Source organism: Chiroxiphia lanceolata, chromosome 2 (genome assembly GCF_009829145.1).
Source record: "Chiroxiphia lanceolata isolate bChiLan1 chromosome 2, bChiLan1.pri, whole genome shotgun sequence".
Taxonomy (NCBI): domain Eukaryota; kingdom Metazoa; phylum Chordata; class Aves; order Passeriformes; family Pipridae; genus Chiroxiphia; species Chiroxiphia lanceolata.
Window position 1 is genome coordinate 94,099,006 of NC_045638.1, and position 18,377 is coordinate 94,117,382.

An 18,377-nucleotide genomic window follows, 5' to 3' on the forward strand; every position below is an offset into this window, starting at 1 on the left:
ACCCCCTGCGCTCGTTCCGGGGCCGCCGAAGGGATCCCGCTCCCTCTGCCGCCCACCCACGGGCGCCCCGCAACCTGCATAGGAGCGCTCACTCCCCTCCGCCAGCTGGGGCAGCTGTCGTCTCGGCGGGCGGCGCGCCCGGGATCGAGCATGACGCCGTAGGGCCGCGCGGGGCTGGCGGGGCTATCCAGGTTCCGGGGTGGTCTGGGGCGGGGCGAGGCGAGGCGAGGCTCGGAAGCCCCCGGGTGACGCCGGGACTGTTGGTCAGTGCGGGCGGGATGGCGGCGGCGGCGGACGGGGACGGTCCGGAGTTGGAGCTCCCGCGGCGCGGCCCGGCCGAGCCCGAGCTGGAGTCGGAGCCGGAGCTGGCGCTGGCGGCCGAACTGTCGGCGCGGCGCAGCGCGGAGGCGCGGCAGCTGGTGCTTTCGCCGCGGCGGCTGTCGGGCCCGCTGCCCGCCGGGCTGTCGCAGTGGTTCCCGGCGCTGGAGGTGCTGGACGTGAGCGGGACGGGGCTGGCAGAGATGGGCGCGGAGCTGCTGTCCCTGCCGTGCCTGCACACGTTGCTGGCCAAGAACAACCGGCTGGGCGGGCCCGGGTCGCTGCCCAAGGGGCTGGGGCAGGCGCCGCTCGCCCGCTCCCTGCGCGTCCTCAACCTGAGCGGGAACCGCTTCGCCGAGGTGCCGCCCGCGCTGCTGCGGCTCCACGGGCTGCGCAGCCTCAGCCTCGGCGGCAACCGGCTCCACAGCATCCCGCCCGACATCCAGGAGCTGCGCAGGTGAGGGACGGGCCCCCGCGGGAACAGGGACGGCCCCGGCAAACCCGGCCGGATTTTCCGGCCGCGCAGTGGGGCAGCGCTCCCCGTACCACGCACCCCCTCGGGGATCAGCCCTGCCCGGCCCCAGGCGCCTCAAAGCACTGCTGCCGCGAGCTTGTCTGTTCCCCTTCGGCAGGTCGAGTTGCCAGAACTCCAACACGTTCTTTACCTCATCAGTGTCTATAAGTATCTGAAGGGAGGTGCCAAAATGACAGAGCCAGGCTCTTCTCGGTGGTGCCAAGCATTGGGACAAGAGGCAACAGGCAGAAACTGATGCACAGGAAGTTCCTCCTGAACATAAGTTCAGCCATTACTGTGCAGGTGATCGAGCACTGGAACAGATTACCCAGAGAGGTTGTGGAGTCTCCTTCACTAGAGATATTTGAGAACTCTCTGGATGCAATCCTGTGCCATGTGCTCTAGGATGACCCTGCTTGAGCAGGGTGGTTGGACTAGATGACCCACTGTGGTCCTTTCCAACCTGACTGATCCTGTTTTTTCTTTGTATTCTTCAGGTGATGATGGGCCTTCAGCACTTGCAAACTGGGCAACTCTTTCAGGCCTGCCCGGTCCCTGGGCTGCCCTGGTGAAGGGGAGGTTCTCCCAGTGACAGCATGGTTGGTGTGAGTGTTGGCATGTGGAAGGCTCTGTGGCTTTGCTCTGATGCAGATCTCTAAGTGACAGAGATGAACCTCCTGGGCTCATGCAGCTCACAGCTGCACGATGGGCTGCCCAGGAGAATAAAGATGTGTTTGTGGCTCATGCAAACAATAGGGCCCTTCTGCTGATACAGCTGCAGTCTCATGGGGGGGCAGGGGCTTGCCATCATGGGTGGGGTTTTGTTCTCTCAACCCATCGACTTTTGTAGATCTGACAGACCCAAAGGGTGGAGCCCTCGGCTGTGCTCAGCTGCACTGGTACATCTGGCTCTGGGGCTGTATCCAGCCACCATAGGCTGGTGATATAAAAACCTGTCGCTGAATCGTAGCAGTTAGGAATGCTGGTGGGGTGGGAACAGGCCAGATGTGACATTGGGTATTGGCTGCCTGCACTGACCTGGGCTGGGTACTTCTGAAGCCTGTTGTCCTTCTGGGCAAGAGTCTGTGCTGTGACTTAACTGTTACACACAGGCACCTCAGTGCGTTTTACTGGATTCTCAAAACTCAGACTGGCCTCTCTGTGGCCCTTTGCTGAGACTGGATCTGAACTTTGTTTGCTCCAGCTCTTTGCCAAGGGACTTGTCAGAGGCAGCCTCTCTTATGCAGATTCCAGCAACCTTGACTCTAATAGCTGGATTCACTCTCACAGCTCGGCAGAGCTGCATCCAATGGAAGCATAGGATGTTCTTTGTGGAGTGATGTCTCCCATGGGCCTAGGTGAGAGGTACCAGAACTGCTTCAGTTCTGTTGGGAAATGGTTTTGTCTGCTGCAGTATAATACAGTTGGGTATGCAGCTTTTGTCCAGGTGGCATAGCATGCTTGTTGAGGATCTGGAGCAATTCTGGGCTAAACTCTCTGGGTTGAGTGATGCTATGAGGCATTTTGAGGCTACGAGAGAATGCCCATATCCTTCTTGGCAGAGTTGGGATGTACCTTAGGTTGGGGCTGTCACAAGGAGGTGGAAGCTCAGCTTTTTCTCTATCCAAGAGCAGTTGCTTCAGGGATAAAGAAGGAAATGATGCGCCAGCTTCATGGGAGAGGAGGCCAATGGAGGAAGGCAGTTGTGTAAGGGAGATGATGCACATTGTCTCCATAGCATGTCTGGTAGTATCCAGGATGTGTTTGGGATCTGACTGTTGCACCCACCTCTGAGGCAGAGGCTCCCTGCTGCTGTTTACATGGTCTCAGTCTGTGGTTGTGGTTTTTCTCTCTCCCTTTTCTTTTTCCCCCCCAAGAAAGCAAATCTCAGCCCTGCTTTTCCTTATGTTGCTGTCCCCAGGAAGGTACCAGGGTGTGTAGCACTGCACATGGTGCCCCAGTGGGCTCAGAGCTGTGCTTCCACTGTCAGACTGCTGCTGCATGGTTACTCTGCTTTGTTCCTCTGACCTGCCCTGAGATAGGGCTCCTGTTTGTCCTGTCCTGAAGCTTTTCTTGGGCTGGTCATGCTCAAACCCCCAGAATGACAGTTCTGAGAGGGCAAATTCGGACAAGGCTATTGAACTGTCCATTTATCGTTACGAAGTGATGTGTCAGGTGGAAAAGTCAGACTAGACCCAGCTTGTGTCTGCTGCCCACGTCACCACTGCTAACTCATTGAACTTCTGCTAACATGTCAACATAATATAATTGAACTTTAGTTCAAGATAGCAAATCCGTGCCCCACCAGGATTGTCAGCTTCTTTACCACTATGCCATCAGTGACTTCTGTATCGGGGACTGCTGAAGTAACAAAAGGGAGCTGCATTGTTTGCCAGTGCTGGGAGAAAACAGTACTTTAATGTTCTCTAGAGGGAATCATGAATCTGTTCAATGGGAGCCAGATAACCAGTGACCTTACACCCTTGCCAAAAACATACTTTAAATGTTCTGGAGAAGAACTGCTGCCAGATCCTGTTCCTGCAATCTGACAAGAGAGGTGTCCTCAGTGTGAGTGTGCATGGTGTCAAAGTGGGTAAAACGAGCCTGAGCAAGGACAGAGCAGAGCCAGCTGTTATGGCAGGGCAACGTGGAGACTTCTGTTAGTTTCTGAACTCTAGAACTTGGAGGTGGGAACTGGTGTTGTGGCTTCTGTTAAACTCACAGCTCAGGCTGCAAATGTCCATCTTGCTGTTGCTGGCAAGCCAAGACTTTGAGCCTTTTTCCATGTGCAACTTCCCATAAAAAAAATTTTTTTGTATATCTTGTGGTCTCTGAGACCACACAGGAATGCAGGCAGCACTTTGACCAGACACATTCCTCCTGCTATTACTCAGAGTTCCTCAGGCCAGTAGTTCTCCTCCTGTGACCCTGGCAGCTCCCCATTTGCTCCAGTCACTGATTATAGAGCAGACTGGAGTTGCAGAGATCTAGAAGTACTTCTGAATGTTTCCAGGGAATGTCTGACCTGTGATGAGATTTTTTAAAAAAAATATTCTTGATAACTAAATCTCATGCCTTTGCACCCCATGGTTTACTGTTGTAGTTTTTGAAGGGGTAGCACATCAGTTCTAGTAAAGACCAGACATGTAGCAGGTTAGGACTCTGTGTATGTGGTGAAGTTGAAAGAATACAAAACTGATGGATCTGATCAGCCAAAGGAGAATGAACATGCTGGTGACTACACATGCAAAGGCTCTGGAATGGGAGTTATGTGCCATGTGTTCCTATACATAGGGAGATAGTAAAGCTACCACTTTACAGCAAGCTGGGGTTGGGTCAGGCATTCTGTGCAAAAACCTTTCCCTCGTATGTTCCTGGTGGTTTGGCAAGTTAATGAACTTGGTGATAAGAACCAAACCAGTCCTGCTGCTGTCATGTCTTACTCCCTCCAGCTTCAGTTGTCTGCCCCATTCTTTCCCACACAGATGTTTTGTGTGCAGTGCAAGATCCTGCATGGAAAGTGAGTGCTGTGTTCCTGACTATCAGTTGCCTCCTAGGCTGTTGTAGTATGACCACCTATATGCTTGAAGCTTCCTTCATGTGGCTTCCATAAGTGTATGGTCATGACTGCTCTGGTGATGGCAGCAGGATGATGCTGATCATAGCATGCTGGCACCAGGGATGAATAGCCTTTGTATCATGTTTTCCATTAGGAAAATGCAATGCTCTTTCATCCTAATTCCACTGAAAGCATCTAGGGTGACTGGCAACAGCCTCCTGTGATACATGTAGGTGTTGCCCCTGCTGAGAGCTTTTTTAAATCATGTTGAAGCCATACCTGTCAGTACAGTGGAAAACCTGAGCATTGGCTGTTGCTGTGAATTTAGAGTGGCGAATGCACCAGACGTGTGAGAGCAGCACTCTTTGCATTGCTTTCCTATTTCCTGCCAGATAAAATATGAGCTTAGTAGGTGTTATCTTTCCTGTAGTTCTCCCTCCTGACCTTCCTGTGTTTTCGGTGGGAGATGCTATGGTCGGTCACTCTCTCAGACTCAATTCACAACCCTCAGCAGCTCTTGAGCCATGATCTGCGTCGAGATCCACTGCTGTATCCTTCTGCATATCCTTCCGATGCTGATCCAGCTGGGGATGCACTGTGGGGTAATGTGTATTATAGCTGGTGAGCTAGAAACATGGACATCTACTTGTGCCCATTCTGGACAAAATTTGTGTGGCAAGTCTGGTAAAAGACAGCTCAGTGCAATTCACCATGCAATTTTGGCTTTTGGCTGAAGGATACAAGGAGTGTGCACGCTTAGGGAAATATCCTGCAAGTGTCCTGTAAAGTGAACAGTTCTCGAGAGCTTAGTGAAATGCAGTGGATACTTTGAATCTCTGGATGTGAATTTCAAGTTCAGTTGCATTCTTGCAGTAGAGCACCAGGAGCAGGCAGAAAGAGCTTGGAGAAGAGCTGCGTATGTTCCTTTCCTTCTTGCTTGTATTCCTCTAATAAAACCTGGTTCTGTGAGGGCTGGGATCAAAGACCTCAAAGGCCTAACTGGATTTATCCAAGTTTTGTGTAAAGGTTTAGATGCAGTGAAAACCAGAGCGTTTGCTTTCATTTGTGGGTAGTATTAAGCATGTTAGACAAGCATACGCTTAAAGAACAGCTGTTACAGTGTGGGAAAAAGGGCAAGTGGAGCTTTGATAAAGATGCAGCATTAGGAAATCTGCTTGCTGCCTCCCTTCTTCTTCCCCTCTTCAAACGTTTTGCAAATAGTTTTCAGACGACCGTTTGATCTTAAATTTGCGTGTCAGCAAAGGCTATGCAGTTCTCTCAGGAATTAGCAAATTGTAGAACAGGGTTAACAGGAGTGTATTGTGGGCTGCTTTGAAATTCCTCCCTTACATGAGCCTCAAAACTGCCCTGGAAATTTCTTGCTAAAAAGTTTATCTTAAAAAGACCTGGAGCTATTTCAGGCACCATTGTTGGTTGGTTATTTTTTTCAGTTTTGTTTTTTGTTTTTTTTTTTTTTTTAGATTACCTCCTTAGATGCATCTCTTTGATGTCAGCTGTTAGATGTTATTCAAAGAAGCATCTGTGAGCAAAGAGGGTGGATTGAAAATTTCAGTATCTCCTATGGCAGAAGACATTCTCCCCTTGAAACATGACTATGGGAGTGCTGTGGTAGTTGATAAGGCATCAAAAATACCTCTAGTGCTCAGAGTGGGCTCTTCTTGTTTACTGAGTGTTTTGGGGCTTTTTTTATTTGATTTGTGGTGTATGATGACCTAAAAACATCAAGGACATACTCAAGCAAGAGACTACTGTCTCTTGACATGTTAAACTTTGCTGCCATTACCTGAATTGATTCATAGTTGTTTGAGCATTTTTCCACTCCTTTCCTAGTATGAAAAAGGATTTTCATTGCCACACTACAGCCCAGTGGTGTGAAATACCCTGCTAGAAAGGAGCAACACATGATGGGCTCGGTGGGTTGGCTGCTGCTTGGCAGCAATTAGTACTGGCTGTGCTGAGCAGGGGGCTGCTGGGTATGAGGCTGAAAGGGACTTTGGCCTTTCATTAGTGTATTTGTAAACACTGCTAAAAGGCAGGAGAGAAAGTGTCAACCCTCATTAGTTACTCTGTCAGATGGTTCTTGGGGTTTTTTTTCATTTTTTATTGAGGTTGATTTTGTTAGTGTTTGTGCCCTCTTGAAACTCATTCAGCCAGAGCCTTTGTGTCAGGTTGGAAGTACATCATTTATTCTAGCTTCAAAAATAGGAACTGAGCTTATGTTCGTTTAAGACTTGTTGCTCTCTGGCATTTTGAAGTTTTGGGACTGACTTTTTGAAAGTGCAGAAAAAATTCCAGCTCTCCCTCTGTGTACACAGCAGTGCACAAGACCTTAGCTGATCGATCAAAGTGACTGTGCAGATTAATGATTGCCAGAAGAACCAGTTCTTAGTGTGAAAGGTTAGTTAGGTAAGTATTCACTAAGCTCAGTTCCATCTCTGCTGTGGTCCTGCAAAAACAGTGGTAAATGCTGTGGATTGCCTTGCTGCAGGCTCTTGTCTGAGGAGGGCAGAGCTCAGCAGTGCTTTCGCTTGTCTTACCAAGCAGCAAACTGCCCTCCCCCAAGTAGGACAGCTGGAGAGTCAGCATCACCTTGGCCTCTAGATACAGGCTTAGTATGATGTGAAAATCAGGCCAGAAGTAGCTGAGCTGGGAACAACCCTTGGCCACAGTGGTGTGGTCAGTGTTCTTTATAAAAGGGTTGTGTCTCTTGAAAATCCTTTCCCGTGTCATGATTAGCTTTGCTCAGAGGATTCTTGACACTTAACGGGATGCAGAAGTGGCTGTTATTAATTTCTTCACTTTGCTTAGCCAAGACTAGGCTATATCCTTTTTTCTAGCAAATAGTATTTTGAGGGACTGGAGTTCTGGATTTGGTTTGCCTACTGAGCAGTGTTTCAGTGGAAGCTATAAGAATACCTTTCATATGTTTTAAATAAGTTTCTTTATAGTTTCAAAACCTTCTCCATCTGTTTTTTTAAGAAATGACCATCTACTTAGTATCTTTAGTTGATGTGGAAATTCTGAATTTACTGCACCAGACTGGGCCCAGTGAGTTGTTAGTCTGCTGACCTCAAAAAGGTGATTCAGAACATAGGTAAAAAAAAAAGTGATTTTTAAGAAGCACTTTGTTGCCACTGAAGGAGTTGTCTTATTTATGGATTTTTAGTTAGACACAGTTTGTATTCTGATGTTGGGGCTTTATATTCTACCTGGTATGACAGAGTATTCTCATTACACAGGCTTTACAAAGTGTGCAAAAACACTGCCTACAAACTACTTACAGCTTCAAATCCATTCTAAGTTTGTACAGTAAGCTGCTCTTGAAACTTACACATTTTATGCCTTGAACAAAACATTTATACTATAATTTGCACCCCTCTTCTCCTTCCCTGGTAGTAAGTGTTTTTATGCCATGTGGCTTTACAGGCATTGGTGTCCTGAAACACAGAGGATGAAGAGTTAATTATTCACTTTTTGTAGAAAGTGTAAACTTGTACACATCCAAACCTTGTTTAAATATTGAAATCCACATTACTAGAATTCCCTTGTCCAACAGATTTTGGTGTGGGCTCCAGCAATGGTATGGAGTTAAAATATACCTAAGAATTGTATGGTCAGGAGTTAAGTTCCTAATGAGAGTCAAGCAGCCTAAATCTACCTTGGGAAACAATAGAGGTTGAAGGAGGAATTTTGGGTTAAAACTCAGGGCTTTGTTAGGGGATAAAAAGTTAATTAAAAATAATCTCTCCTTGACCTGGTCTCTGCACAGCAGCCTTCCTCGTACACCCACTCCACCTACAGGTTGTCAGTGTAGAAGAGAGGCTACTTTAGAGCAGTGGGGATTGGTGGTGGTTTTTCCCTCTGTACTTTCTTGCATGTTCAGAGTAACCTCCAAATGTGTCTCTCAGCTGAAGCGAGTGTAGTTACTTCCTTTCATATTATCAAATTCAGTTTAAGGCTTAGCTTTGTACCACTTCATCAAATTTAAGTTATTTACCTTGCCTTTGACATACTCCACAAAGGTAAGCGAATCCAGGGGAGGTTAAGCTCTGTGAGCATCTCCTAGTGTGTTGCAGAAGTCTGTCCTTCTCTTCTTTGCTGTTGGGCAGATGGACCTTGGTGCTGCATTAGTGGCCTCTGTAGCCCAGGCAGATGCTGTTATTGGATCTTTGGGGTTCAAGTTTCCTGCAAGAATTGCGCAAAATAGACTCTTTGTACTGTTCTGCTCCATTCCAGGGGAAGCCTCAGGGAGGAGCTTCTCTGGCTCTCCACATATGCTCTGGCACACAGTTGCAGGGTTCAGACCTTCTCTGGGTTGACCACCATCTCCCTTGGATGCTTTGTTCATGTGTTTATGTGCCAGTTGTATCCATTTCTGTCCAGTTGCTAGGGTGAGATGAAGGTGTCTCCTATTCCAAGGAGGTTATAACCTGTTCTTAAAGAAAGGCTGATGGAGCCTGGATGACTTTACTTTCCCTGACCTGTGAGGAATGCTTGGTGCATCAGAGAAGGCTAATGTATGTTGTAGTTAGGTAGTTAACCTGAGTGTGTACTGGAGATACTGAACCAGGACTGTGAGATCCACTTTTTTCAAGCATGAGAAAAAGTCATGTCTGGACTGTGATTAGCAAGAAGTACCCAAACTGAACCTGCCTTTGCTCCTCTTCCAGACAAGATCTGAGAACAGGGAAGGAAAGCTATTTGAATCCTTGAAATGGGGACTTGAAACTATTATGTTGAAGAGAAGTGCTTGCCAATTTTTCTTCTTAGATTTACTTCTTCCACAGCAAATACTGGCTACTCCACCTGGCAGAAGGGAACTAGTGCCTAGCAGAAGGGAACTAATTTCCCATCCTAGGAAATGATTCTTTTTTTTTCATTTAGGCCCGAACTACAGTTAAGTCCAGCTAATGGTTTTGGTAGCTTTGGGCTTCATGACTTCAGTATCCTGAAACCAATCTGAGAAATTGCATGCATGTACTTGTGTGACTCAGGTGCACTCTGTGCTGTGGCAGCTGTAGTGTCGTTGATCTGCAAACTGTATCAAAGGGGGACTGGCTGCCTCTGATTAATGCTGAAAGGTTCCAGTTAGTCACTGAGGAGTCAAATGATACCATAAAGAGCAACTAGTGCTTGTGCAGGCCTGGGATTTTCAGGGAGAGACACTGCTCTCTTGCTTCATCCTGCTGAAACTGAGAGCTCCCACTGGCTGCAGCAGGATCTGTGTCGGTGCTGCAGACCTTGGGTGTGCAGGCTGGTCTTCCGTGGAAGTAGGAGTAGGACCTTTGCACATGGCATTGGTGTAGGAATACACAGTTGTGTGGTGCCTACCTGCAGATGTAATGGTGACTGCAGGAGTCTGGAGGTAAATCTCAACATTATCTATTGTGAAACAGCAGCTCTGTTGTAATTTTGATGTGCAATTCAGCCTTTTTTTTTCTCTCAGCAAATTATCTCATATGTAGTCATCTCTAAGTTTTATTTATGAAATGCAGGAGATGTGAAGACTTGGGTGTTAAAGGAAACTTGAAATTATTTTAATTAAATAATGGACTTTTTCTCTTCTCTTTTTCAGTTTAGAGTTTCTGTACCTTGGAGGAAATTTTATTACTTCAATTCCACCTGAATTAGCAAAACTGCCTTGTCTAAAGTATCTAGTTCTGTGTGACAACAAGATCCAGAGCATTCCACCTCAGCTGGCACAGTGAGTATTTACTGTCATCAGCCACCAGCTGTAATTAACTCTTTGAACTTTTTCTTCTGTGTGTGTGGATAAAAGCACCTGGGAGGACCTATTTGTCCTTTAGTTTGTTAATGTGACTAGCCTTGAACAAGATCTTTGGCATGGTGCAGTGCAGGCAGACCATGAATGAATGATATGGAAAACTCAGTCAAAGGGTTATGGAAAAAAACTGTCACCAAGATTACACTTCATGGTGAATTAATGAATTTGTACAGTGGGCCCTAAGAAGTACCTGGGCAACTCAGAAAAGAGAAACTGCTACTGTAAGAAGTAAGAATGCTACTTTTTTCTTAGTGATGAATGCTTGATACGTTTTGTGTGTGCTTTTGTCTTGTACCATCCCATGTGTTCCCTTGGCATTCCTTACTCTAGGATCTCAGAATGTTTTAGTGTTTGTTAAATCCTACAGCACAGTTCTAGGGCTAAGTTCCTGCTTTATCTGTTTGTAATGGGGAAAAGAGGACACTGCAGCTCTGTATGGGTAGCCTGAGATGGAAAGTGAAGGTGAGAGGTGTAGCTGTAACCCCAAAAGCAATTGAATGGCAACATGGAATTTTCTGAGTTGGAATTTGATGGTGTAGTGGGATTATTCTTGATGGAAAATGTCCAGTTGTCTTATAACTTGGACTGGTTTGGGAGCATCCCTGGATGCCATGCTCTGAAGTAGTGCTCTGTGCTTCCTGAGAGGAAAAAGCCTTCTCCAAAAGCCAAAAAACTGCTTGTCGCCTGTGCCAATGCTAACCTGGCCTGACCCTCCTTAGCTTTTGGGATCTGGTGCTATCACAGCACAAGGTGGTGCAACCACAAGGAATGAAAACATGGGTTTTTCCAGGGCTGGCTGCCTACCAGCAATCATCTTTAATGCATGAGGGAAAGCAGGTGACTTATTCAGAGTATTGCATGGAACTGCTCTTGATGCATGTGCTGGGTACAAGGAAGTGTTGTATCCCCTGAAAGCACTCAGTTTATACACTTTTGTTCCGTGCTACCTTTTTGGGGGGGTTTTGAGAACACCGAGAGGGACAGCAGCATATTTAAGACTGTTTCTTTAACAGGTATTCTGGAGGTGAGCCGAGTTTTCTAGTGCACTGTGACTGCTGGATTAGCAGCAGCTCTTATAGCATGAATTTATGTTATAAAGGGGAGAAAAGCCAAAGAAATAGGTGGGAGAGGGGAGAGTAATCAGGTTTGCATAGTGCAGTTGTGGAACAATTTTGCTTGCACATCTCGACTGGGTTTTCATCTCCACCCTTAGGCTGCATTCCCTGCGTTCCCTTAGCCTTCACAATAACCTGCTGACTTACCTTCCTCGAGAGATCCTTAACCTGGTTCACCTAGAAGAGCTGAGCTTGCGTGGGAACCCGCTGGTGGTTCGGTTTGTCCGTGACCTGACCTACAACCCCCCGAGCCTTCAGGAACTTGCTGGACGCACAATCAAAACTCGCAATGTTCCCTACGCTCCCAGTGATCTCCCGGAGACTCTTGTCCGGTATCTGAGCTTGGCCAGCAACTGTCCCAATCCTAAATGCGGGGGTAAGTTCACCTTTACAGCTCTGCTTCCTGCCTTTGCCTGATGGATTTCCTTTCCCTCTGACTTGCCATGACTTTAGTAGCTCTGTCAGGTTCGATGTGTTGTTGCATCCACATTCTGGCTCCAGGTTTCCTGCAAACTTGTCTTTGAGCAGCCTTGTTCACTTAGGAACAGTGTTCAAAGTTGTTGTGCTGGTTTACTGTATTTGCATGGGAATGTAAGACAGCACTTCTGTCAGAGTCTTTGTAGCTCATCCCAGCATTCCACTATGGTTTTATGGTCTGAAGTTTCCGGTCCTTCTGCCCTAAAATAATTCAAAGTAATGGACAGGAGAACTTTTGCAAGCATCGTTTCTGGATTGAAAAAAGGAGAGTGGCTCTAGTGCTTAGCAATCTTCAGGAGCAACTTGTTTAGCTCTAGCTTGGGACTAGTAGCATGTAGTTCTTGGAAGGAAAGGACTTCATAAAAAAGCCTGGAATGCTTGGGCTTAATTTGGCTCAATGCTTAATCTTTATCCAGAGTAAATGATCTGTGCATTTAGCCTTTAGAAGATTAAGGAAAAAAATGATTAATTAGTATCTACCCTGCAGTTATAATGCAGGCTGTTATCTTATCTCCTTACAGGACAATATCAAAGCATGCTCCATAAGCAAAGACAGAAGGGCTGAAACTTGTGTTGAGAGGGAAAGAAAAGTTTCTTTTTTTAGAGTTTTTCACAGCTTGGATAACAGTGGATTGATTTTGTGCTTTTTCACTTTGCCCTGTGAACTTGCACAGTACTGCAGCGTTGCTCTAGCGCTGCAGGAGAAAAGCTTGCTCCTGACTAGCTAGGACTTAAAACCCTGCTGGAAACTTCTGAAAATGTCAGCGTCTAAAATCACTTGCTTTGACAGGAAGAGAACATAATTGTGTGTTACAGCAAGACTGTTGCCATGGAAAGTAGCATCCAAGCTCAGCATGGTGACTTCACTCAAGCAGAAGAAAAGTAGAGCTGTGAAGGTCTGTTTGTGAACGCATTTTTACTAGCTGGTAGAAGAGGTTTTACAAGTTTGAAAATAGAGTGCGTGAATTCATTTGGCATTTAAGAAGTTTCCAAATTCCCAGCCTGAGTTTTCTCCCTAATGGTTAGAAGAAATTGCCACATTATTTGGAAGTAACTGCCCTGTGTCTTTATATGAAGAGTGTGCTGTTCTGAATCACCTACCAAATACAGTTGTACAGAAATTTTACATTTCCAGAGGTATCCTGGTCCCTTCTCTTCCTTCAGTACCCCTTGTGCTCCTGTGTCCAGCGCAGTGTCAATTAAATCCTAGTTTGAGGCGTATGCACCAGCCACAACAGCCTTGCAGAGTTCACAGGTCTCTTGGCATGGGATCTCACGTGTGTTTCCTGTTCCCTCTGCCCCTACAGGTGTCTACTTTGACAGCTGCGTCAGACAAATCAAGTTCGTTGACTTCTGTGGGAAGTATCGCCTCCCGCTGATGCACTACCTGTGCTCCCCAGAGTGCTCCTCTCCCTACAGCTCTGCCTCCCAGAGCTCTACTTCCCAGAGCGAGTCTGACTCTGAGGATGAGGCCAGCGTCGCTGCGCACAGGATGCAAAAAGTCCTTCTGGGATAACAGGGAGCGAGAGGGGAAGACGGGAAGGAAAACAGATCTGAAAAGCAATAATGGAACAGTGAAGCATGAGCCGCTGGCCTGAAGGGTTCATGAGAAATTGTCCTCAAGTCCATGCAAGGGGCAGAACATCTTAGCAAGCCTAGACTTGCTTGGTGCAGTGCTACTTAGGAGATCTAACTCGGTAGCATACTGCCTGTAGGTTGCCTGGGGTTGTTAGGAATGTCTCTTGACTGGGAGACTCCCTCCCTCTCTCCTTCAGACGGGCAGGGGAGGGGGATTTGTTCTCACTGGCGGATTCAGAAGGGTTTTAATACATGAAACTTCACTGGACTTTGGTCATCCTGCATAGCAAAGGAGACTGTCCAGATCCTTTAACACTGTGGTAAATCAGAAACAGGCTAATGATGCCATGTGAGTATGTATGGACCCCAGTGTTTTATATAGCAGTTTCATTCTTTTCTGTCTCCTTTGATTTCAGTTACAGATTTTACACCCATCCACTGAAAATGAAAGTTGAAATGTTTTGTTTGGGACTATTTCAAGCCCTGGTTACTCTTCCTTTGCCAAGAGGTGTAGCATCTCTGTGCTGTTAGAGACGTTATCGCCATCATAGAACTGAGCCACCTTTTTTCTCCCTTGTTATAATAAGCTGCTCTTACTGTCTCATTCTAACTGTACTTGTTATTTTTCTTCCCCCTGCCTCTTCCCATTATACCTAGAGTGTTGCTGTCTTTATGATGCCTTCAGAAAACAGAGAAGTTGTTCTGCTGAGACTGTTTTACTTCAGACTTGTGGCCATATGTGCCTGTGCAAGGGACCAGATGTGGCGCTCTGTGTCGCACTTTTGAGTCTCAGCTTACCTGGAGCAGATCTGCTTTTATATCTGTGAATTGCAGGAAAGGTCTTGATTGACAGTCTTTTTTTATAAACAGCCACATTTCCCCTGCTGCAGTTAGCTCTGCTGCGCTTGGTAGAGTTACTTTCCATCTTTTAGGTCATATGACTAAGGAGCTTAATGGGAGTACCAAGGGAAGTGCTGTGCAGAATGTCTTTTTTCCTCATTCAGAACACGAGAGGAAAAGCCAGTAGGGAGGCAAAGGCATGTTGTCTGAGCATCTTGCACAAGGTGGTTTTGAAACGTCTTCCTTATTTATTTGTTTGCATTTGCTCTTGTTTAATAGCTGTAGCAGTCTGTTGGATGGTTCAAATAACACATTCAGTTATCTTAACTATGTTTAAAGGAAAGCTGCAGAAAACAGCTCGCAATTTTTATGCATCAAGAAATTCCTTATAAAATTAATGTTATTAATTGAGAGGTATCTATAAATCTACTTTATGAGGCTGTTGTTTGTTTTGCTCAGTGAGAGCTGCCCCTTTATTAATATTTCATGGTAAACAGTCCTTTTGATGCAGTTTCTGATAGAGCAAATCCAACTGTGCCTTTGAATGCATGAACAGAGCAAAAACATCATGTTAAGAAGCTGAAATGAACAAGAAAAACTTCTCTTAACCCACTTTGGCCCTACAGGGGAAATTAAAAACCTGTGGTCCCCTCTTATATTCAGAAAACACATGTACCTATTTGAACATCTTTATGGCAGCTTTGTGTTAATGGCTCTGTTTAATTATCTTTGACACTTTATATATTAAAGCACTTTGATAATTCTACTCTTTACAACTAGCTTTAGTGATTTTTTTTTTTAATTAGACTACATTTTTTCCTTTCATGTGACCTGAAGAACAAGGTCTGTGAAACTTTTTATGTTCCAGTCTGTCTCCGTGTGCAGCATGAATTTCTTGCCTTGCATTTCCTTGACAGCACTCCTTATTTCCCCAATTTCCTTTGTAAAGAACTGGAATTTGAAAGAAATGATCTAGCTGTCCATTCTTAATTATTGCAACTTGGTCCCCACATGCACATATGGTTCCCCACCTGCACAGATCTGGGAACTAATTGCATGTGCCTGTGCCTTTCCAAATAATTTTTAAAGGTATATTTTTAAGACACAATAAGGCATACATACCAAGCAACTGGATGTCACTTTGGCAAATTCTGTGAGGTTTGCATGGGAAGAAAAACCTACAGATTTTGAGAGAAACCAACTGCATGCTGTTCGTTAAACTGCAATCAGAGAGTGGCCTGTTTGGTTCATCTCGTCTTTCAGATGCTTCTTCCTGTCCCACATGAACGTAGTCACACCAGTGCTGAAGGACAGTAAGCTGATTCCAGAGCCACAGTTTTAAACTGCCTGCTGGTATAACAGTAGTGAGTGGTCTAGAGCTTGACTCTCCTGCCAGTGAAAATGAGCCACACAAGTTGAGATCTCAAGATCTTTTGAGCTCAGGGCCATGAGGTACCACCTCCCTTCTCTTTAGCAGCAACTGCCTTGAAGTCATGCATTTTTTCATTTCACAAATTTAGATTTCATCACAGCTCCTGTTTGCCACAGTAGCACCTCTGTGTGTGGTGAATTAAGATCAGTGGTGGCTGATTCTAATGTAGCTCGATCCTTAACTGCATTTTCTTTCCTAACTGAACAGGCATCCCCTTTCTGCCCAAATTTTGTATGGTTTATTAGGTTAATTTTTTTTCCACAGGTTCTTCACTGTAGCCAGGTCAAAGACAGCTTATGCAGTCGATATCTCTATGCATTTTTAGACTCAATAAAATACCTTGTCTCTTGAAAATTTATATATATTCCTGAACGCAGCTACCAAGTTTTCTTTTTGCTGCTGGGCTTTAAAGTGCAATTCAAGTAAGTCAGAATTTAAAACAATCAAGGACTTAGAGGAAAAACAAATTATTGGTTAGTTGGTTGGTTAGATTTGGGCTTTTTTCCTTTAGAGGTATATTTGAGAGGACTAGGGATGCAAGTGTGTGCTGTGGTGCCTAACAAACTGAGCCCCTGGGAGTCAAGTTTTTCAGCAATTGTTAGCCCCAAAAGACTCAAAAATGTGTTGGGCAATATCATAGGTATTCACGACTTGAAAATATGCAGATGGATGGTAGGGGCTAGTTCCTACTGTTCCCTTCTCTGGGGCCCTGAGAAGCAGGCAGTGGTTTTGCCAGCACTGTAGCTCTTTCTGTCAGTTTTCAGCAGATTGCAGTTCCTACAGCTGCATCTCCAAGTGAAGTCTTCAGACAGTGTTTTGGTATCAGTCCACTTGTTGCTACAGCAGCCCAGCATGTCCAGCTTTCAAAGCTGTTCTTAAGCTGAGACACAAGTGTGTGAAGCAAAGTTGCTCATTCCTCCTTCCCCATGGGGCCCAGGGCCCTGCCTGCATTCATCCTCTGCCCTGCCATCCTCTGCCAAGAGGAGCTGCTGGTGCCTTTCTGAATGCAGGTACTTGATGTGAACAGTGGGGTCATGTTAAAAAGAAGCAAAATATCAATTTGACTGGAAGCAACTTAGACAGTTGCCAATTCTTTTATGTTTCTCTTTCTTTAATAAGAGGTGAGACCTCAGGAAGTCAGTAATGAATATTTAAACATACTCTGAAGTGGCCAGATGTAGTTTTTCATGGGCTTCTGTCCTGGTCACTTTAAGTCTTTGAAATCTTGTGTTGAATTATAATGGGAGCAGGGGGGAGGGAGGAGAGAACCAGCTCCTTTTTGTTCCTTACTCTTGTTGGCAATAATGAATGGAAGGAATTTAATCCAATGAAAGTAATGAAACTTAATCCTTGCAATGCATCTTTGTTGCCCAGTTCAAAGAACTATTTTAATGCATCTTATTCACACCATGCCCTCCTTCCCCAACTGAAGATACTTCAAATAGACTGATTCAGAATGCACACTAATACAGCAGTAACTCTGTCTTGGAAACCTTTCTATTGATTATTTTCACTTGCCTGCCTGAGTAGAGAATTGATCATTTACTGACCTGAGGGTAGAACACTAAGAATAGAAAGGGTTCTCATCCAGCCCTCTTGTTGAATTTTTATCATGAGCATTTGTTTTAGGAAGTCTTAAAGTGCCTTATGATTTTAAAATTATATTTTGCCTGAAACATATGAATGTAGAATATCTCTAACAGTATTTCATTATAAACTGTAAAACAAATTGCAAACACTAAACCAAAAATGTTACTTCTACTGTTGTCTGTCCATTATTTGCCGACATGTCAGTTCTGGTGTTGCTGCAGGCAGAACCCCTGTGGGATTGTATTCATTAAAATGGGGCTATACATGGTTGAGGAGGAGATGAGATTTGACCTGTGCTGTGTAAAACCAAGAGTAGGTGAGACTTCCAAAGGGACTGCTAAAACTCTTGGCTTCTGGGACCCACTTGTGAAAGACCAGTGTGTGTTACAGAACCAGACCCTGCTTTACTTCTGGTGTAGTTTTGCAGAAATTTGCTCTGCAGTTTAAAGGTGGAAGGAACTCATAAACAAGATAAATACACAAACAAGAGAAGGTGGTGTCATGGTGGACTTGTCCAGCAATATGAAACAACAGTTCTAAACTTCTTGGATTGTTTCTCTCTTAATATGCTAACCCTTGAAACCTGTAAATGACTTTTTGAATGTTAATTTTCTGATCATGTTAACTGGGTAATGTGCTTCCATTTCCTGAGTAATGCCATGTTTCCTCCTACATCCTGAAGAGTTTTGTGATCTGTTGCCAAAATGTTTTGGATCCTGCTGTGCAATTACCAGTTGTCATTGCAGAAATGTAGTGTATTGGAAAACAGGACAGTGGGAAACAAGAATTACTTGATATTAACTTCAGCAGGAACTATTTCAGAGATGGTTCAACTTCATATATAATGAAAAACTTCTCAAATTATGCAGCAGCTCCATTTCAAATAAAATAAACCACCAAGGAATGCAGTGACCTTGCAGCAATAGCCAGGCTGAGAACATTCTTGCTTCTTTTTTTAACTAATTTAAGGATACCCTTTTCTATGCCTTCTTAATACCTACCTTATATTGGGAAACAAAATCCTGGAAGTGCTAATTCCTGACATGAGTTGGCCTGCTTCTAATCTCAAGGAACAAATCTTGTCTCTCAGACCACCTTCTCTGCTTTTAGCACTAATGCACCAAAAAGAGTGCAGATGAAACATGAGT

General features: G+C 45.2%; 1 protein-coding gene across 1 annotated transcript; it reads left to right on the forward strand.

Moving 5' to 3' along the window:
- Positions 1-272: 272 nt before the first annotated feature.
- On the forward strand, positions 273-17,400 carry LRRC58 (leucine rich repeat containing 58). Its single transcript, XM_032677178.1, has 4 exons — positions 273-775; positions 9,988-10,116; positions 11,411-11,688; positions 13,097-17,400. Exons 1-4 carry the CDS (start codon positions 279-281, stop codon positions 13,303-13,305), a joined length of 1,113 nt encoding a protein of 370 aa, XP_032533069.1. The 5' UTR covers positions 273-278; the 3' UTR covers positions 13,306-17,400.
- The last annotated feature ends 977 nt before the right edge of the window (positions 17,401-18,377 follow it).

What these genes read in the sequence shown, in the direction of transcription:
- LRRC58 (XM_032677178.1), top strand. Translation starts at nt 279, where the DNA reads ATGGCGGCGGCGGCGGACGGGGACGGTCCGGAGTTGGAGCTCCCGCGG. An exon ending in GACATCCAGGAGCTGCGCAG is followed by an intron (nt 776 to 9,987) that starts GTGAGGGACGGG and finishes TCTCTTTTTCAG; the next exon opens with TTTAGAGTTTCTGTACCTTG. An exon ending in TCCCAATCCTAAATGCGGGG is followed by an intron (nt 11,689 to 13,096) that starts GTAAGTTCACCT and finishes CTGCCCCTACAG; the next exon opens with GTGTCTACTTTGACAGCTGC.